The sequence below is a fragment of the Clavelina lepadiformis genome, chromosome 1 (assembly GCF_947623445.1).
Source record: "Clavelina lepadiformis chromosome 1, kaClaLepa1.1, whole genome shotgun sequence".
NCBI lineage: Eukaryota > Metazoa > Chordata > Ascidiacea > Aplousobranchia > Clavelinidae > Clavelina > Clavelina lepadiformis.
This window is the reverse complement of record NC_135240.1, coordinates 7,395,109-7,412,123: the sequence shown is the minus strand read 5'-3', so window position 1 is coordinate 7,412,123 and position 17,015 is coordinate 7,395,109. Positions and strand designations below refer to the sequence as shown.

Genomic DNA, 17,015 nt, shown 5'->3' with positions numbered 1-17,015 from the left:
GCTTGGTTTGTCAAATTCGATATAATTTAGAAATTTTTGATGTGGATCATGTTTCGGAAGCGTTTTATGTCACCATCAGTCAGCTACATTACTTGCTCGCACTTCTTATTCAAAGTTAAAAGATTAAGTGGACTTCTGATATATCAAATAGCACGTCTACGCAGTTCGGGGTTCCCCGAAGGCGTAATAGCGTTTATACTCGCCATCCAAATGATGACATCATAATAATACTTGACTTGGTTCCTTCAACGCGACAGATTTGACAACGACTCGATGTCATCTTCTCCCAATGTACGACTGATATCTTGTTTAAATCCATTTGTTTTCCGACGAGATTTCGTTGCTCGAGAGGAGAAAAACGTCGACTCAAAACCGTCCCTCTCACGCTCCAGTGCGCTCATTGTTCGCTCACAAAGCGTGACCTGCTGTATAGATTCTTGCTGATAAAAGTGAAGGTAGCCTTAGGCGTGGCTTTAGATTCGCGTAGCGACCATCCATCGAAATATACTACAAAACTCACAATAATATTTAAACTATGTAAGGAGTTGTCAGGTAGTCATTATGTTTCATAATAGTGTTTTGTGAGGTAATTTTCAAGCGAAATGCTCTGTTAGATTGATGTGGCATAGAATGTTGAAGATATCAGCAAATGTATTCTTCGCGAGAATGGAGAACACAGTTGGCGATAATCGCGCTCCTATATAAACAGAAAGTCTAAAACAAGCTGTAGAGATTTGTCATAGTAGTAGGCAGATGAAAGAACTGAATTTCAGTTGTGCTAGGTTTAGTGTGAGATAAACGATAAATTTTCGCGGTACTGCAGCTAAATAATTGTTACCTCTTTTGGTGACATATTTCAACCAAAACACTAAATAATTTAGCGTGGTTTTAACAGGAGTATTATGCCGCTTGTTATCTACCAGTAGCACGCTTACATAGGTTTCTGTCAGCAGCGGTTTTAAATAGATGTTGGAGTATACAATCTCCAGCAAACAACGTCAATCTCTTGACAACCGGATTAAATAACAGCTTTATATGTTTTATTGATTTCTGCTTGGTTTGCGAGTTGCGACGATCGGAATGGTGTCGTTCTTTCGGTGTTATGTCAAAAATGCGTTTACGCTGAATTTTATCGGTTTTACTGAAGGTCACCAAATCTATTAAGATACCACCATGGCAAAGACATCAGAAGATTTGCGTGGTAAGACAAATGTTGTGTGTTGTATGCTAGTTTGGATCTGGTCATGTTTGAAGTACCCAAAGTTTGTTCTTGTTGGGTATTGGAATGTTTGCATAAAAATTGATGCTGTTTTTGCCACAAAAAGCTAGGTAGTTTTGCTTGTTTACTTTGCCTTAATTAAACTTAACCCGATTATTACCTTTTTACCATCACGAGAATGACGTCACAATTGTGTTACTCATATTCGCCTAGCCTTGGACCAATTATTGTAATTCAACTTCTGAAGTTGCATGAGTTTTAGCGTCATCGTTACCTGACTAGTAGCTCACGTAGACAGTGTCGCTGTTTTTATGTCTGGTACAACAGAGTTTTCAAAACTGTTATTTTAGCAGAAAACGTTTTTGAATTTTGGAATAGTTCCCTAATATACGTGACGTAAAACAAGCCAAACATAGGATATAGTTAAGCAGTACACATAAACAGTTGAAAGTGGCTATCCTTCAGTTCCATAGAAGCTTACGAATTGGCTGTGAAGCCTAATGTTACAGAACGTTTGTAAATGGCTTTAAAATGGTACTTTAACCCACTACAGTAGTCTGATTAGTTGATAGAAGGCAGACGCTTAAACGTTGGAAGATTAGAAAATGCTTGCAGTACATTAGCATAGTACACATTGTTTTAATTAGCCCGCTAAATGATGTTGTAATGCTTCTCAAAATCTCTGTAAAAAGGAAACATCGGATTGCAAACCGCTCAGTGCTCACGCATTGCGAGATTATTTAAAATGTCTTAGGCTCGCAGAAAAATTGTTTTCAGATTAATGATGGTAATCGGCTTGAAAACAATTAATAGTGTTTAATCCTACCGGCTATCGCCTGTTTAACTGTTTCGCAATGTTGTTATCGTACCCATTGTTCTGTGCCTACTATCTTGGCCAAGTTTTGTGTGTAAGTTTCATACTGCGGCCTTTGACTTTACTATCGTAACGTTGCAGCTAGAGTGATGGTGCTGTTGTTTTTGCGAGCTTCGTGATGATAAATGTGACCATTTTCGATAACTTTTTAGACGCGTTTTTTTACTTCGTGTAACTGTAAAAGGTAGTTCACTGGTGTACTTTAGTGCAGATCGCCATTGCTGTGTTACTGATTGCAAAACGGTTACATTTGTATTTGAATAATGCAGAGGCAATGTTTACGTATTACGTTATAGTTATACTGTACGGCGGTCGTGATAATATAGTTAGGCTGAATGCTGTAATGAGGTAGGCTGGTATGAAATGACGTATTCAGACTTAATTCACACGAACTTGATACTGATTTACTTCAAAACTGAAACCTAAGCCTGTTTGAGGCAGAAATTTTCAGTAGGCGTGGACTGAATTACCGGATTTATTGAATAGATTTAAAAAGCGTAGGTTGCGACTGGTTTATATTTTTTTTTTATGATAAAATTACGGAATTTTGGCCTTTTCAATTCAACCTCTTGTATGACGTCATCGTTAATAAAACTGTCCTGGTACAGTCAAAGATTACTCTTTAAACAAATCGAAGGATTTTCTGTCAGCTCTCTCTGTACATTAGATGCAGGTGTACAGCACTTTCGAATGCCGTTAATCAGTAACCAACCGTTTTTACATTGGTGTCCTCTCTATAAGTTATTTTTGGTGTCAGCTGTGTTTGTGAGATGCTGGCATAACGCAGTCATACGTGACTTGTCCAAGTCATGGTGGATAGGTTTATATATGACTGGAGCTGGTTCACCTGATTATGGGATGCTATGGGTACGCGTTTATAGATAAAAAAACATAATACTATCATCACGGGATTACATTGATAATCATGTGAATAATTTCATCAAAAGAATATGTTCTCGTGTTTTTTGCTGCTTAAAATGAATACGGTGTTGCTTGGTCTTATTCTATCCGGCAACGATCCTGTTCCATTATGTTTGATTTTTCTTTCCGTGTTGATCTTACTCCTTTGATGAAACTACTATCTGCGTCCTTTGAGACTTAAGAGGTTGTTTTGAAAGCAGCAATAAAATGTACTGTGAGCTCTTGAAACTTTTGAATGTGTTTTACTGTTGCTTTTTTACTTTTTTTACTAGAATTACTAACTGTGACACGCGTTTTGATTTAAATTTTACAATATAAAATTATTAATGGTAATGTAGTGGTTTGTAAATTCTCATATGTTGTTATTTCCGTGTTATGCCATGAATAGTTCTGAAACCGACATGAATCCGGCAACCTGTCACTGCTATCGCTTTCCAGACAGATGAATATTGAGCTTTTGAATAGTAAAGCTATAGGTGTACTGGATAGTCTACTTATAGGAAGAAATTGGTGAAAGTTATTGCAATAACGTCGCGCTTTGTTATTTTTTTAAAGCAGTGATGAATGCCCATTTTGTTCTGACATCACCAACAAAGTATTTTTAACTTAGTTCACAGAATAAGAAACAACTTCAACATTTTGAAAGGAGCCAAGCATTAGATCTTGTCAGGTCGCTGAAACAAGGTAATAACTTTTCGCGCCGTACAATTTCAACTTTGTAACGTCATTGACATTTCAATAAACTTCCAACTGAGATTGTATGAAATAAATATCAAACCTATGGCAGACTTTGCTGTTGTCATGGTGATGTCACACTAAATATACTGTTGCGCCATCAGTAGGTGCCGTAATTGTCAGAAAGAGTAATGTTTTTGTGATGTTTTCGGTTCCTAAACATTTCGACCGTAAAAAAGGCGAAAAATCGGGAAACGAGCGTTTGTTCTTTGTGGTCAGGGCTTAAACTTAGCTGCAATTTTTTCTCTCACTGTACTTCAGTATTAGCGATGTGAGGTAGGTGTACATCAGTGGTGTTGTGCTGGCCTCATCTAACGTTAATGTGCGGTGATGTCTGAAGAAAATAATTTCAGTCCGATGATTTTATTTCAGAACCAAGTTTTTTGAAAAAATCTGCTTATTTTTGTTGCCTGACTACGATCGCGTTCAGTCAAGTACAAACCTAGGACCGGAACTCGCTGGAAACTTCTCCAAGTCAGAAAAATACGGAACTACTTCTCAGCAAGCTCTATTGTCAACTCGAGAAAAGCTTTGTAAAGTATGGAATTAGCCATGACGACAGACTCTCCGTCTACTATGGACACCTCAGGGGACACTACGACGCAGGCCCCAAGCAATTTAACGGCTATCATTGCAGGGTCGGTGGCTGGCGGAGTGGTGTTAATAATAATTATCGTTGTGATCCTTTACTGTTCGTGTAAGGTGAAAAAGAAGCGGGCGTTTGAAGGCAAATACAGCCCTTCAGGGAACGAACAAAAGGGCGGGGTAAGAATGAACGATATGGTAAATGTAATGCAACCGCCACCACCTGAAAGGCTGATTTAACCGACGCCCAGTATGACGGCAATATCTTGCCTAAATTCGAGATCATTTTTTCGGCAAAATTCCGTCTACAGCTCGTGCCAAGGTGGGATTATGGTAAGGATGGACAAACGAGACGCATACAGTGCCATGTTTTACAGCGCACCGAATTCACGCGCCGGCGTGCTTTGCTGCGAACCCATCCTTTTCTAATTGTAATCTTAGAGGAAGTGCTTTGATTCTAGTTTGATGATTTTACAAATGAATTGTAACACTTTGTTTAATTATCGTAAATTTTTTATATATATTAATTGATCCACTTTACTAAATTTTCATTTATATTTTGTGCATTACTGTAGTATGTGGCATGACTTGTTACAATATTTATTATGCAAATATTTCTAAAAATAACAACAAAAAGTCAGCTCGGTCTTCAACGGCACCGGTGGTTTTAATAATTGCATGTCGTACTATGCAACTGTTTTTAACGATACAGTATAGACACAATTTCTCTGTTTTTGCCAATCAAGCAATTTTCTCAGTGTATGCACAACATTGCGTTTTTAACTGTACCATATTCCCATTAATATAAGTTTATATTTTGCTCGACATGCAACAGTTTTTTTACTTTTATCGCGGTTGATGTGTCGTTAACCTGGCCAGAGATATTCTTTTAAACATCATAAGGCTTTTTACATTTTGAGTTATCAAATTCATTGTGCGTTTTGCATCATTGCATTGTGTTTATTATTGCTATTATACTGAGATGAACAAATTAATTAATTATTGATGTCATGGACAAACTAATGCACTTGTTGATACTTTCTAATTCTTTTTATAAATAAAGTAATATTCATTGTGGTCATGGGTTACTTTGGTCCGTAAAATCTTAATCAGATTCAACAAGCTTAGAACTCTCTGCTAAATTATTACCAATGTCAACCTACTTTTAAAAAAACCACAGTCTGCTCACCATTTCAGTACGATGGTTGATGGAAGTTAGCAAACATTTAAAAACAAAACTAAAATTTGTTTAACGGTGCCTTGGCGACCGTGCTTAGTCGTTGTAATCATACGAATTTGACGGGTGGCAAAATCAGTATGATCAATACTGTTGAATGTAATTTATGGACGTGTAACGGTTCTTCAGTTTTGCGCTGTACGGCGTCTTCTGCTCCACCTTGCGGTAGTAGAAATTTTCTGCGTTTTCTTGATCCCTTCTGTCGTTATTCATTTGAACGAGCAAGGCGTGAGACCTAACAAACCGGTCACAATCACTTTAGTCATGCAACTTTTACACCAACATGAAAATGAAAAATGTTTACACATCACGTTATGCAGTTTATTTTATCATGGTGAATTTGTACTTGTGTGTAGAAGGATTCGCATTGTTTCTTAACAATGAAATCACTTGTTTGGTACTTGCACATTCCGCAAGTACTGGTTATTTCACATAACATAGTACGACGTTGTTTTCAAGGCGAAAAATGTTCTGCTTTTCACTGTTATATGTATTACCGGTATTCAAGGCCGGAGCCAGAGATCTTTACCCAGGCAAATATGTTAATTAGGCATGTTGTTACATGCAATTTGGCAGTTGACAGTTGTTTCGTGCAAGAGTTCCAAAAATTTACTAATGCAAGTGCCTCATTAGCCTCAAGGTAACAATGGCCTATAGTTAGTTAAGTCAACTTTAGTGTATCAAGTGGTGTCATCCATCACCTGTGCAATAGGGTTGATGTCGGGGTCGCCAAATCTGCAGACATCCTGTCCGCCACTTCTCGAATCTTGTCATCATAAGTACCTAATGTAAAAAAAAACTTTTTATGATAGGCTGGGACTAGCAACAGTAGGCCCACCGTTACATCCGTGGTAATTGCACTAGCCTCTAGCGCAGCGGTTTTCAACCTTTTTCATTCAGCGACCCATTTTGCAACCCAATATAATCAAGACGACTCCCTTCCAAAAATTTCCAGCTAAACCTATGTAATGTTGTTGTGCATTCATAATAGCAAAATAAAAACGAATAAATGACATTGCTGTTAAACAAAGACTCATGTATCAACTTTATACTCATTGAAAGCTCTCGCGACCCTTAAAAAAGGCTAATGACCCCCAGGTTGAAAACCACTGCTCTAGCGGTACCGTAAGAAAATGGCTATCACTATTTCACAGGAAAAGAATTGTTCGTTTGAAGCTATTTTCACTTTTTTTTATGTTAGTGTAACCTAAATGTTAATACCATAAAAACCTAAATCCACCTTTTAATCTAAGTCTAACTTCAATTACGCCAGAAACAGATACCTGTAATTAAAACCAGGTTTTTGCATTACATTTTCCTCACCTATTAACCATCTACTTCAACGGGCTGTGAGACCAACTAACGGTGAAATATTTACTTTCAACAAAGTAAGCCTGTTTTATACCCGACTTACCATTTTTATCTGCAGTTTTCGTTTTTTCAAACATTTTTCTTCGTAATTCGATTTTATGGTCGATTACGGCCTGTTTTCGCCGAGCTTCCCAATGTAGAGCCGACATTCAAGTTGGCCTAAAATGACCTAAATCCTACCTATAGTCTAACGTAAAACTACCACAATTGCTGATGAAAGATCGATTTTTATGGCCTTTTTTCAACAATGACACGTTGTATTTGTTAGCCAACAATACGAAAAATGACGTAACAAAGCTAACACCTGCTCATGAAAATTGAAGGCTTTTGAGGAGGTTCTTCTTTAATTAGACTTCGCATGACATTTACCGTAGGGTCGCTTTGTACACAAAGACTGGTCATAACCCGTTATTGATCCATATTTGTGTATAAGTGCGGAACATATTGAATTCAATAATAAAACGGTCATCGAATTGTTTAATCGGACCGCCTCTAGCCAGCGATCTAAGGCTAACGGTTCAATTCTCAAATTTGACCTGCTGTTTGATATCGTCTGTGTTGGAGCTGTTTCTGTAAAAAAATATTTTTTCAAAGATAAGTGGAGGCCATGGCCAAGTCCTGTGTCACGAGGACATTTCTTGTGGGCCACAAAACAGGTTAGCGAAGACATCGGACGTGCTATTGTGGTCATAAATTATGTCCTTAAAACGTTGCTACAGATTTATGAAAAAGTAACGATTTTGCCTTTCTGAAACGAAACCCCACTTTCACTAACGTCTTAGCCAAATCCAGTAACTCATCATAAAATGTTTGTAAAGTGCTATTGCTTAAAAGAATATTAGGTAAAGTAGCACTGTTATACTGAAAATATTGATTTCAAATTCAATAATGTAAGTTGATTAAGAAAAATTGAGCAATGTGTAGATTGATATGGAACGGATATTGACATTTCAAAAAATGCAATATGCGAAGTCTATAATACTCAAATGTATTTGACTGGCCACAAATAATTTTCCAGGTGCTTGTGGGCCACAGGCCAAAAAAAGCTTGATAATCATTTTCTTGAAACTAAATTTATTGCCTTAAACATAAGACCAACGTGTTTCAAATTTCTGTTGGAACATTCTTTCACGAAATATTGAAGCAATTAATAGTTTAATCAGAAAGGTAAGCTATTCGTCTGCTCGACACACGCATCTTTTAAATTTAACTTTCAAACGTTAGTCGGATCGTTATAAAACTCAAAAATAACCACAAAACTCACAAAGTATGATAAACTCCAAAAATGATGTGTTATAGGAAAAAACAAAAAAATTCATAATGCTGAGTTCTTATGCTAGATCTGAAACTGCTGCAATGTCGCATATTCTATTGTTTACCGTAACTGTACGGTACAATGATAGGTTATTAATTGAATTGATAGCTAACGCCTTGGCTACAACGAATTCTGATCTCGAATTATACTTTTAAATACATCACAATGTCTCCAAGAAACCGCCCTCAATATCTATCTATGAGGTAATCATACCCCGTCTTGCCTGTCTTGTGTAGAGAGTTGGATTGAGAAATGAATTTTTTCAACATTTGTCAAGGGTCGTTTAACTGCTTTGGGATCCTCAGTAAACACTTGAAATAAATTGCGTTATATGTGCGTGGCTATTGTGCAAAGGCGTTTGTGACTTTGGACCGATGATGAATCCACGCTAATCGAAGTTTACACGGTTAACTAATACATAAATCACCTTATTCTAACACCTATAAGCCATTCCAGCATGTTGAGAAGCACTAGGTATTTAAAATGAATAACTTTTCTATATATACTCACTTTTTTATAAAAAATTTAAGTGAGAAATTTTAGTTACACCCAGCTTTTAGTGTTAAGTGCTGGTGCAATAATTGTGTTGAAAATTTCTTATATGTAGTTAGAAAGCAACGCATATTTTCTGTGTAAAGTATACTCAGTAAACATATTTAGCATTTTGTATTAGAGTTTTTAATTTTCATTAGCCCAACATTTCGACCCAATTATATCCGAAGTAGCCCATCGCGATCCAAGAGCCTATGTGCACCCCCAACTGTCATGACATGAGCTAGGATTTCAAATCGTCATGCTTAATGTGAGTATAAATTAAGTAACCGCAGTTATCACTTAAAATGAGAGAAAAACCTTAAGGCCTCCGGCAAGTAAAACTGGTTTTCTGCCTTCTCGGGTGTTATATGATTTCACAGAACAAAGTCAAGCGTTGATAAACTTTATAACGCGATGGTTGAACGAAAGCGAAAAGATTGAAATGTGACTTAATTTTCAATAAAGATCATTTTACACAATTTAATCAACATTAAAATGTTCTACGTGTTAAGATAAGAACAAATGAATTTCCTAAACTTAAAAATTTCATGTTTTTAAGCAGAATCCTTTGAACTAGGTAGAACAAGCAGTTTTTGCTTACGCATTAGCCTCAATAGTTTAGCACTCAAGCAGGAATCTACAGCGTTGCGAAAATTAAAGACAGGCTTGTCTTTGTTACAGGTTGCTGGGAACATGGAGTAACATAGACAATTAGTCCAACTATTTTGTGTCGATTAATTAGCAGTCACTTGAAAAGTTTACACAATGAATGCCTTCCTGTTTGGAGTTTTGGTTTGTTTTCTTTGCTTACCAAATGAAGGTACTGTTGAAAAGCTTTACTTAATAACGTTTTATCTTTATGAGTTTAAAAGATGTTGGGATTGTGTTAATAGAGCTAAATTTTAAAACACCTTTTTTGCTGGATAACTTCTCAGGTACTTCGCAGCAGACTGGGCTCGGTTTCGAACTACAGTGCTATACAGGTTCCATTGTAGCCACGTTTACTAAAGAGTAAGTAACCCAAGACGAACATACAAAGCAGTAAACTAAAAGTAAAAGGACATTCTACAAATTACCCTTATCAGTATTAGTATCCTACTTGTAGTGACCAAACAAGGTTTACTTACTCTTTTTTCAAATTTGGCACAGACATATCAACCAGCTGGTACCGGATGTTTCGCAAGGAGTCATTCATTTCAATGGACACTTGGAGAATCAGGCCTGCGTCGCTGAACGTTCCGATGTAGACAACAGCTACAGCCTTACACTGTACCCGCCATACACAGAGTGTGGCACCGAATTATCCGTAAGAACTACACGAGATGTTCAGGATTAGTGAAGAACATGATCTATTATAATTTATTTCAATTTCAATTTTCAAGTGACTTTACCAGTTTTATTGACTTACGTATGCAGCATGATACGGGTAATTACCTGTATTCGAACACGATTGTGTTTTCGTCGGGCACCTTGATGCGTCAAGGTCTGTACACGATCAAGTGCGACTATGACGACAAGTATAACGTCACAGCAGACATTTCACTGAAACCAGTTATTAGGTATAGGCTATATGGTGCAGTTTTTGCTTCTTTTATAATGAAATCTTATGTAATGCATGGAAGGTGCATTGAGGTATTCACACTACACCTTTGTCCTTTATCTCTTGCAGGACTCTAACTGTTGCAACTGCGAACGGAGAAATAGGCTTGGAAATGAACATCTACCAGCGGAAGGATTATCACCCAAAGAGCAGACTGGGGGATAGACCATTGGTCATAGTCGGCAAGTCGATGCATATTAAAACGACTATTCCGTTTTGGCAGAATCCAACTTTCTCTTGAACTTCTTCTGGTGTAGGTGTTCCAATTTATGTGTCGGTGGACATGATGAATGTATTTGGAGGAAGTGACGTCGTAACAACATTGGAAGCTTGCTATGCAACAACAAGCCCAGAGCCTGAGCTGATGGAAAATTATCACTATTTAATTGTTGACAGGTAAAACAAGATAAGTTATAAATACATGAATTGTAAAACATTACCGCGTAATTTTATTGCATCCCAACTTTTGCTTTACAGAATAAAAGCTAGGTTATATATTAAAGTTTGAAATGACTTGAAAAAAAATTATAGCAGCTACATGGAAAAGAATAAAATTTCACGTATTTTTCTCAATATGATCATATTCGTGTTGATCATATTCAAGTCGGTGATGATGTTATTCCATTACTGGAATAATTACGGGCGCCCATTTTATACTGTACTTTTAACCTGCTTTTTCATTGTTCAGATGCGTTGACGCGAAGGACGAAACAGTAAAGATTTATGCGAACGGCGAAGGCACGAAAGCCAGATATTCATTTCAAATGTTTCGATGGAGAAACACAGCAGAGTATGACTGTTTGATAAGCATTTAGCTTCCTAGTTGACCGAAGCCTAAGGCTATGTTTACACGGTGCAAAAGAATTGGCTAACTTTCCTAAAAATACACAATATTTGCATGTCCGTTCTCTATTACTATGAGGTAACTTTCGTTCAAATATGCTGCACAATTTGCTCCGGAAAGTTACATACACCATATCAGGTAAATTTTTATAGTTTCCTTACGCCGTGTAGACGTGGCCTGAGAGCTAGTATTTTCGACTGTGTATAGTGTATACTAATCGTTATTTACGCATCTACAGGTATATCTACTTGCATTGCGAGGTGTACGTCTGTGATACGAATGCAGAAAACTGCACTGGCTCTGGGGTAATTCTTAAATCATTATTATGTTGGATGGGGATGAAAGTAGGCTATACAATACTGTACATCTTTTTATAAAACTTCAAACATGGGCGTACAATGTATTGTCATACTTTTAAGCTAAAATTTGCTTGACAATTATTTATCTTCTGGGATAATTTACTACGTATATGGTTGCAAGTGGTCACCGAGTCCTAGGGCTTCGCAGGACCCTTTTGAGAACTAATGTAGTGCGTCATTGTACACAGTAAAATGTTTTTTACTCAACCCTCTTTAATTCAACATCTTATGCCTTTTTCATCAGCCGCAATGCAAGTCAAGTTTTGATCCGGCATCAAATCGACGAAAACGAGAAGTGAATTCAGCTCCGAAAGGTATAATTAGTGAAGGACCGATCGCCATTGTTAAAGAGAATCCTGCAAAAGCAACGTTTAAAGAAGCGGTTGTGGAAGGGCTCAGAAATGACCAGGGTACGCTAAAGTTTTAACAGCACTTTGAGGTTGAAATATAAATTTTTTTGTAAGAAGAAAGACATGCTTTGACGTTTTTTTGACAATATTTAATTGCGATTTTCACCCCCGAATCTGCATCAAAGGCCAAGCGCAATTGCATCGTCATTGTTTCTTGCAATATTTAGATCTACTCTGGAAATACATTCTGGCAGCGGTAGGCGGCGCCGTTTTGCTTATCTGCATATGTCTCGTGATTTACGTCATCATACGTACAAAACGCTTGCCAAAGAAAAAGATGAAGTCTGTCCCGGTTGATTTAATAAACAAGGAGAAGCCACTTCCGAATTGTTGAAGATATTTAATAATATCAAGAAGTTAAGAAAATTGCCATTTAAAGAATCGCATTTGCTAATTATCGAGCATACTTTGTGCTTTGGCTGCCTGTTTTGCCTTGTCATCAACTCTGCTTATATTGGATATAGTATTAAATCTACAAATATGCGCCATTCGTGTTTTCATGAACAACGGTATTGAAAAATGCTTTAAAATTTATAAAATATGTTGCATAGTAACAAATAGTTTACTAATTTTTATTCTAATTACTGCGCTAAAACCTCCACCATCTGACGCAATAAAAAACATTCTTCTTGCCAGAAAACGTTGGTACATTTAACGCTTTTTACTTTATCTTATTAAAACCATGAGCACTTTTATTTCATATTGTAAAGTTTTAAACCCTAAACCGCGACAAGAAGTTCCTGCTTTCATGACAGTTCTGTTGGTATTTTGTTGTCAAATAATCAGAATGCATAAATTTGTATTACACCGTTGAGCGACATACACGTTGGATTGACACATGATATTAAAAGCATATTATCAAAGAAATATGCGCACTGCATCGTAAAAAAAGGTTTCTAAAACTGGAAGTACTATCAATGCGTTTCAGCGCCAACATTGGGACTACAACATTGTGAAGATTTTTAGAACTTTCTACAACAAACTATTCGACGCAATAATGCAAAGGTTAATAAAATTCATGCGAAAAGATAATAATAGACATCATATGATAGAATGACCAAAAGTCGAGTAACAGTTGAGTGCATTTTAAAAACACAATTACAATTCAGGTATCACATTTCATTTGCAGCATAATAAACAAGTGGCTGAATATCCAGCACACCGCTGAAGTTGTTTGCAGTTCGTTTCAGGGGGTCTTGAAAACCTGGAGCATATCAAACCACCAACTAGCAATTCTCGACCAATTGCAGAGAGAAAGCAGATAAGAGATTCACACTCCCCAACAGTTCCTCATCATGTTGATGAAAGCGTCATCTTTTTCAATAACGATGCTCAACCCTTCGTAATATTCTTCAAACTCGACAAAAGTGACCTCTGACCCCATGCAAATATCAGCGAAGGAGTTAAGGAACTGTTCTTTCATTTCGGATTGCTTGAATTTACCTGAAATGTCAAAGATGCCAAAAGAACACATTCTGCCAAAATGCAAATCGCTGCATCGCTAGTCAGTTCTATTGGATTTCCACAAAAATAAAAACAAACAAACCAGCAACTACAAGGGGGTGTTTGTTTGCGCTATACAACTTCTGTAGGTGAAGAAGACTTGTTGAACCAGTCTTGTGTGGATCCAGTTTTTTGAAAACTTTTCTTACAATGCCTTTCCTAGACTCATTCATTTCTCCTGTAACACATTTTTCATGACAAAAAATCCCATGATAGCAGCTAGTTAAAAAATTGAAATGTTTACCTATAAAAGCTCTCATGAATTCTCCATAATCAATTGCACCATCATTATTTTCATCAACCACTCTCCACACGGAATCAAAATCCTGTAAGAGCAACAATTACTATTAAAACTGACAAGGATCACCAAGTGAAATCTAATACGACCTAGATATTTTTTATCCAGATCAATATTTCTAAAGATGCTTCTCGTTGACCGATTTTTACATATTCGAAAAGCAATCACCGATTGAGGGAGTGAGACATCAAACTCATCGAGCGCCTCCATCAACTCTTTCTTGCTCAGTGCACCATCACCAGAAGCATCAAGGTGACGAAATAATCGGCCGAGGCCAACCACCACGCTGACACTTCGATTGCGGAGTTTATTTCGGAGGTATCCTGCAAACAGAAAAAGTTTAACATAACATGCCAGGAAAATAATACACTCAGAAAGTATTTTGGCAAGTTTTAGCTGCAACTATTGGGATTGAATTCAGGAGAGGATGATTACTTTGTACGTCGTTCGTGATTTTTCGATCCTTCCTTTCCCTAGCAGTGTCATCCCCACCATCTCTATCACTGGATGATATGTCCCACGTGCCTTGAAGTGACGGTGCACTTGTCTCAGAGATGCGCATTGCAATAACTGAACTGATAAACATGCATAGGACGCTTTAAATACCTAATTAGAACAAACAAGGATCTATCAGTGTAGTTGTTATAATCATAACTTCAAGCTCTAACCTTTTCTTTAGAGAATCAGGCAAATGAGCTTGGTTGTTTGTGAGAAAAGTCAGATTCCTGCCGACTTGAAAATCGCCGGGAACATATTGTTTTCCCTTTCTTCTACCAACAGCATGACAATATTTTCCCCTTTTTATCACTGGCAGAGCTTTATTTGTGCTGTTAACAAAGAAAGATGTAAGTAAATAAGATGAACTGTAAGTACTCTGACAACAGGCTGCTTCTGAATAATATTAGCAAAGTAAAAAATCAGTCTTTTGTCTTGATTTTACAGGAGGGATAAAAAAGCTTACTTTTTTCCGAATAATCTGAACTCATAGACGGTAATCGTCTGATCGCCGTGAAAGAAGAATCCAAACAATTCACGCAGGGCATCTCTCCCATCGCGAGTCAATATCCTTGCTCCAAACGTTAGCTTATCTTTTAGTTTTGATTCAGTGAGTGCCCCAGCGGTGCTAACCCTGCATCATAGAAAAAATGTTAAAAGTGATAAAAAATACTCATAACTTTGAAGAAATTGAATGGTTTTATGTATTCAACACTTCCGTTTCTTAGATTTTTACTTTGATTCATGTAAACGGCGTGTCCTAAATCTTAGAGGAGCAGTATTGAAACTAGAGGCTGGATCTGCAGGGTTCAGTCGCGCTGGGTCGTGATCTTGTTCCGCATCACTTAGAACGTGACGTGAAAGTTGATCGATTAAAACCTGCTCCATGACGTCTTCTTTCTGCTTCTTTATGAGGTCATCCTCCTGAAAAATTAATCTCATCATTAGGAAAAAAAATTATTCTTAGACAATAAGGATTGATATACCACCGTTTAGTATGAAAAGTAAACTACAAAGTGAATTCAATCGTAAAATCTTTTGTAACTTACTGCAGCAAACTTTCGCGCTCCGTGTAAACCAGTGTATGGCTGGGATGTGTATTCCGCTTGCATTTGGGCCATTTCATCAACTGTGTACCCTGTATCTTCTGGCTTTAAATAGATAAATTAATAATTACACCAACTACTTTTGAAAAACCGCTTGTAAAAGCAGTTGCTTTCCATGTTTCATACACACAGTCTTCTTTAATGTTGAGAACTACCGCATTTCATCAAAACATCTCAAAAAGTTTTTTATGATTTAATTGAAAGAAGGATTTACTGGAGGAGTAGGAGGTTTCTCTTTTAACTCATCATCCAAGTACCAATATCTATTTTTTTTGCCTTCCTTCATTTCTGAAAAAAAAACTTGGAGCATTAGAACAAAATGCTTTAAGTACAGCAACAGAATTCTGTTGTTTCAACAGGAAGCACAGTTATCATTATACCTTGCGTATGCACACGTTTCTCAGTTTTGAAATTTTCTTTTGATGTGTCTGTAACTGTGACCTTAAAAGATAAACAAAAGCTTAAAAAAATTGCATAACACTAATCATAAAATCAAGTTTCCATCACTACAGTTTGCAAATAAAGCGAGCACATTACAAGAGTTTAGCCTACCTTGCTTGGTTTTGTCATCGTTTCTTTCTTAGTTTGCTCATTTTTAAACTTAACAACTGTTTGGGCTGCTTTTAGGTTACTCTCTTTTGCAGACACAGAAGAAAATAGATTTTTTGATATTGGCTAAAACAAAAAATATTTGTAATTTCCTTTTATATACCACCCTGCCATTTCAGAGAATATAAAATAAACAACAAATACAACTAACTTTGTTCTGCACCCCTTTGTGTCTAATATGTGTACAAGGCCGATGAACTGTGCCACCAAATCTCACGTCATCACTTGTCAATGCATAAGGAGGTGAAAGTGGTGTACCCCAACTGACAGCTGAACGAGGTGAGGGTGAGTTGACGATGTCTCGTTTCTTGATTGGTTTTTCTAGAACTTTCTCCTCTGTTAAGTCAGACACAATTTCACCCAATTCAAGTCGAGGAACACTAAAAAACGTGATTGCATATAGAGCTTTAAAAGTTTGGATTCTAAGCTATCATATTCTCGAGGCATTTTTGTTTTGTCTTCTGTGTTTATATGAGGGTCTAGCGCAAAAGTGCATAACCACGTGATGTACTTGCATACTGGACCCATGCTATTAAAACTGTGACGTCATTTTTTTGTGCACCTCTGCACCAGACCATAAATTTTAAGTTATATGTAACTGTTGATGTAGGGCTATATAAATGTAAATTTATTAAAATAAACTTAACCATTAAGGCCTACATCTTAATCCCTCTAATTATAATTGCAATTAGAATTCAATTAAAGAGTGCATTAATTGTTTTACAAAAGTTTAGACAGTTTAGTCACCAAGTTAAAAAACTTACGTTTTTGGACGTGGGGACTTCTGTGGATTTCTGAGGTGAGTGTCTTCTTGATCTCCTACGTGTAATGCCATAACACATCTTACAATGCTAAAGAAGTGTCAAAAAATCTCTTACATAAAGCATCCAAATCTTAACGCTAATTTTATAAGTTCTCTAAAAACAAACGGTAAGTATATAGATAGCACTTCGTACATCACGAAATTTCGGAAATCGACTTTTTCCCCTTTTTTCGAACT

The 17,015-nt window shown here is 36.8% G+C and overlaps 3 protein-coding genes and 1 long non-coding RNA gene across 4 annotated transcripts; 2 read left to right on the top strand and 2 right to left on the bottom strand.

The window, feature by feature from the left end:
- Positions 1-481: 481 nt before the first annotated feature.
- On the top strand, positions 482-5,411 carry LOC143464725 (uncharacterized). Its single transcript, XR_013118533.1, has 2 exons — positions 482-3,698; positions 4,122-5,411. It is a non-coding gene; the product is annotated as an uncharacterized LOC143464725 (long non-coding RNA).
- A 132-nt stretch (positions 5,412-5,543) lies between these two features.
- LOC143464719 (uncharacterized) lies at positions 5,544-7,172 on the bottom strand. Its single transcript, XM_076962660.1, has 3 exons — positions 6,986-7,172; positions 6,273-6,354; positions 5,544-5,806 (listed from the first exon to the last, which is right to left on the bottom strand). Exons 1-3 carry the CDS (start codon positions 7,089-7,091, stop codon positions 5,656-5,658), a joined length of 339 nt encoding a protein of 112 aa, XP_076818775.1. The 5' UTR covers positions 7,092-7,172; the 3' UTR covers positions 5,544-5,655.
- A 2,283-nt stretch (positions 7,173-9,455) lies between these two features.
- On the top strand, positions 9,456-12,487 carry LOC143460258 (pancreatic secretory granule membrane major glycoprotein GP2-like). The gene is made up of 10 exons (XM_076957703.1): positions 9,456-9,611; positions 9,727-9,802; positions 9,941-10,097; positions 10,208-10,350; positions 10,461-10,573; positions 10,649-10,787; positions 11,080-11,181; positions 11,474-11,540; positions 11,839-12,004; positions 12,172-12,487. Exons 1-10 carry the CDS (start codon positions 9,557-9,559, stop codon positions 12,336-12,338), a joined length of 1,185 nt encoding a protein of 394 aa, XP_076813818.1. The 5' UTR covers positions 9,456-9,556; the 3' UTR covers positions 12,339-12,487.
- A 299-nt stretch (positions 12,488-12,786) lies between these two features.
- Positions 12,787-16,962, bottom strand: LOC143460247 (calcyphosin-2-like). The gene is made up of 14 exons (XM_076957694.1): positions 16,780-16,962; positions 16,167-16,395; positions 15,959-16,081; positions 15,787-15,847; positions 15,621-15,694; positions 15,350-15,451; positions 15,037-15,224; positions 14,767-14,934; positions 14,474-14,632; positions 14,241-14,380; positions 13,974-14,128; positions 13,752-13,833; positions 13,551-13,685; positions 12,787-13,447 (listed from the first exon to the last, which is right to left on the bottom strand). The coding sequence occupies exons 1-14, from the start codon at positions 16,848-16,850 to the stop codon at positions 13,275-13,277; spliced, it is 1,860 nt and encodes a 619-aa protein (XP_076813809.1). The 5' UTR covers positions 16,851-16,962; the 3' UTR covers positions 12,787-13,274.
- Between the last annotated feature and the right edge of the window lie 53 nt (positions 16,963-17,015).

Coding starts and splice junctions, on each gene's coding strand:
- LOC143464719 (XM_076962660.1), bottom strand. CDS start 7,091: ATGTCGGCTCTACATTGGGAAGCTCGGCGAAAACAGGCCGTAATCGAC. Junction 6,355..6,985: donor GAAAACTGCAGATAAAAATG/GTAAGTCGGGTA, acceptor TTTTTACATTAG/GTACTTATGATGACAAGATT. Junction 5,807..6,272: donor ACATCAACCCTATTGCACAG/GTGATGGATGAC, acceptor CCGGTTTGTTAG/GTCTCACGCCTTGCTCGTTC.
- LOC143460258 (XM_076957703.1), top strand. CDS start 9,557: ATGAATGCCTTCCTGTTTGGAGTTTTGGTTTGTTTTCTTTGCTTACCA. Junction 9,803..9,940: donor GTAGCCACGTTTACTAAAGA/GTAAGTAACCCA, acceptor AATTTGGCACAG/ACATATCAACCAGCTGGTAC. Junction 10,574..10,648: donor TAGACCATTGGTCATAGTCG/GCAAGTCGATGC, acceptor CTTCTGGTGTAG/GTGTTCCAATTTATGTGTCG.
- LOC143460247 (XM_076957694.1), bottom strand. CDS start 16,850: ATGGCATTACACGTAGGAGATCAAGAAGACACTCACCTCAGAAATCCA. Junction 16,396..16,779: donor AAGTCCCCACGTCCAAAAAC/GTAAGTTTTTTA, acceptor CACGTTTTTTAG/TGTTCCTCGACTTGAATTGG. Junction 14,129..14,240: donor AATCACGAACGACGTACAAA/GTAATCATCCTC, acceptor TTCTGTTTGCAG/GATACCTCCGAAATAAACTC.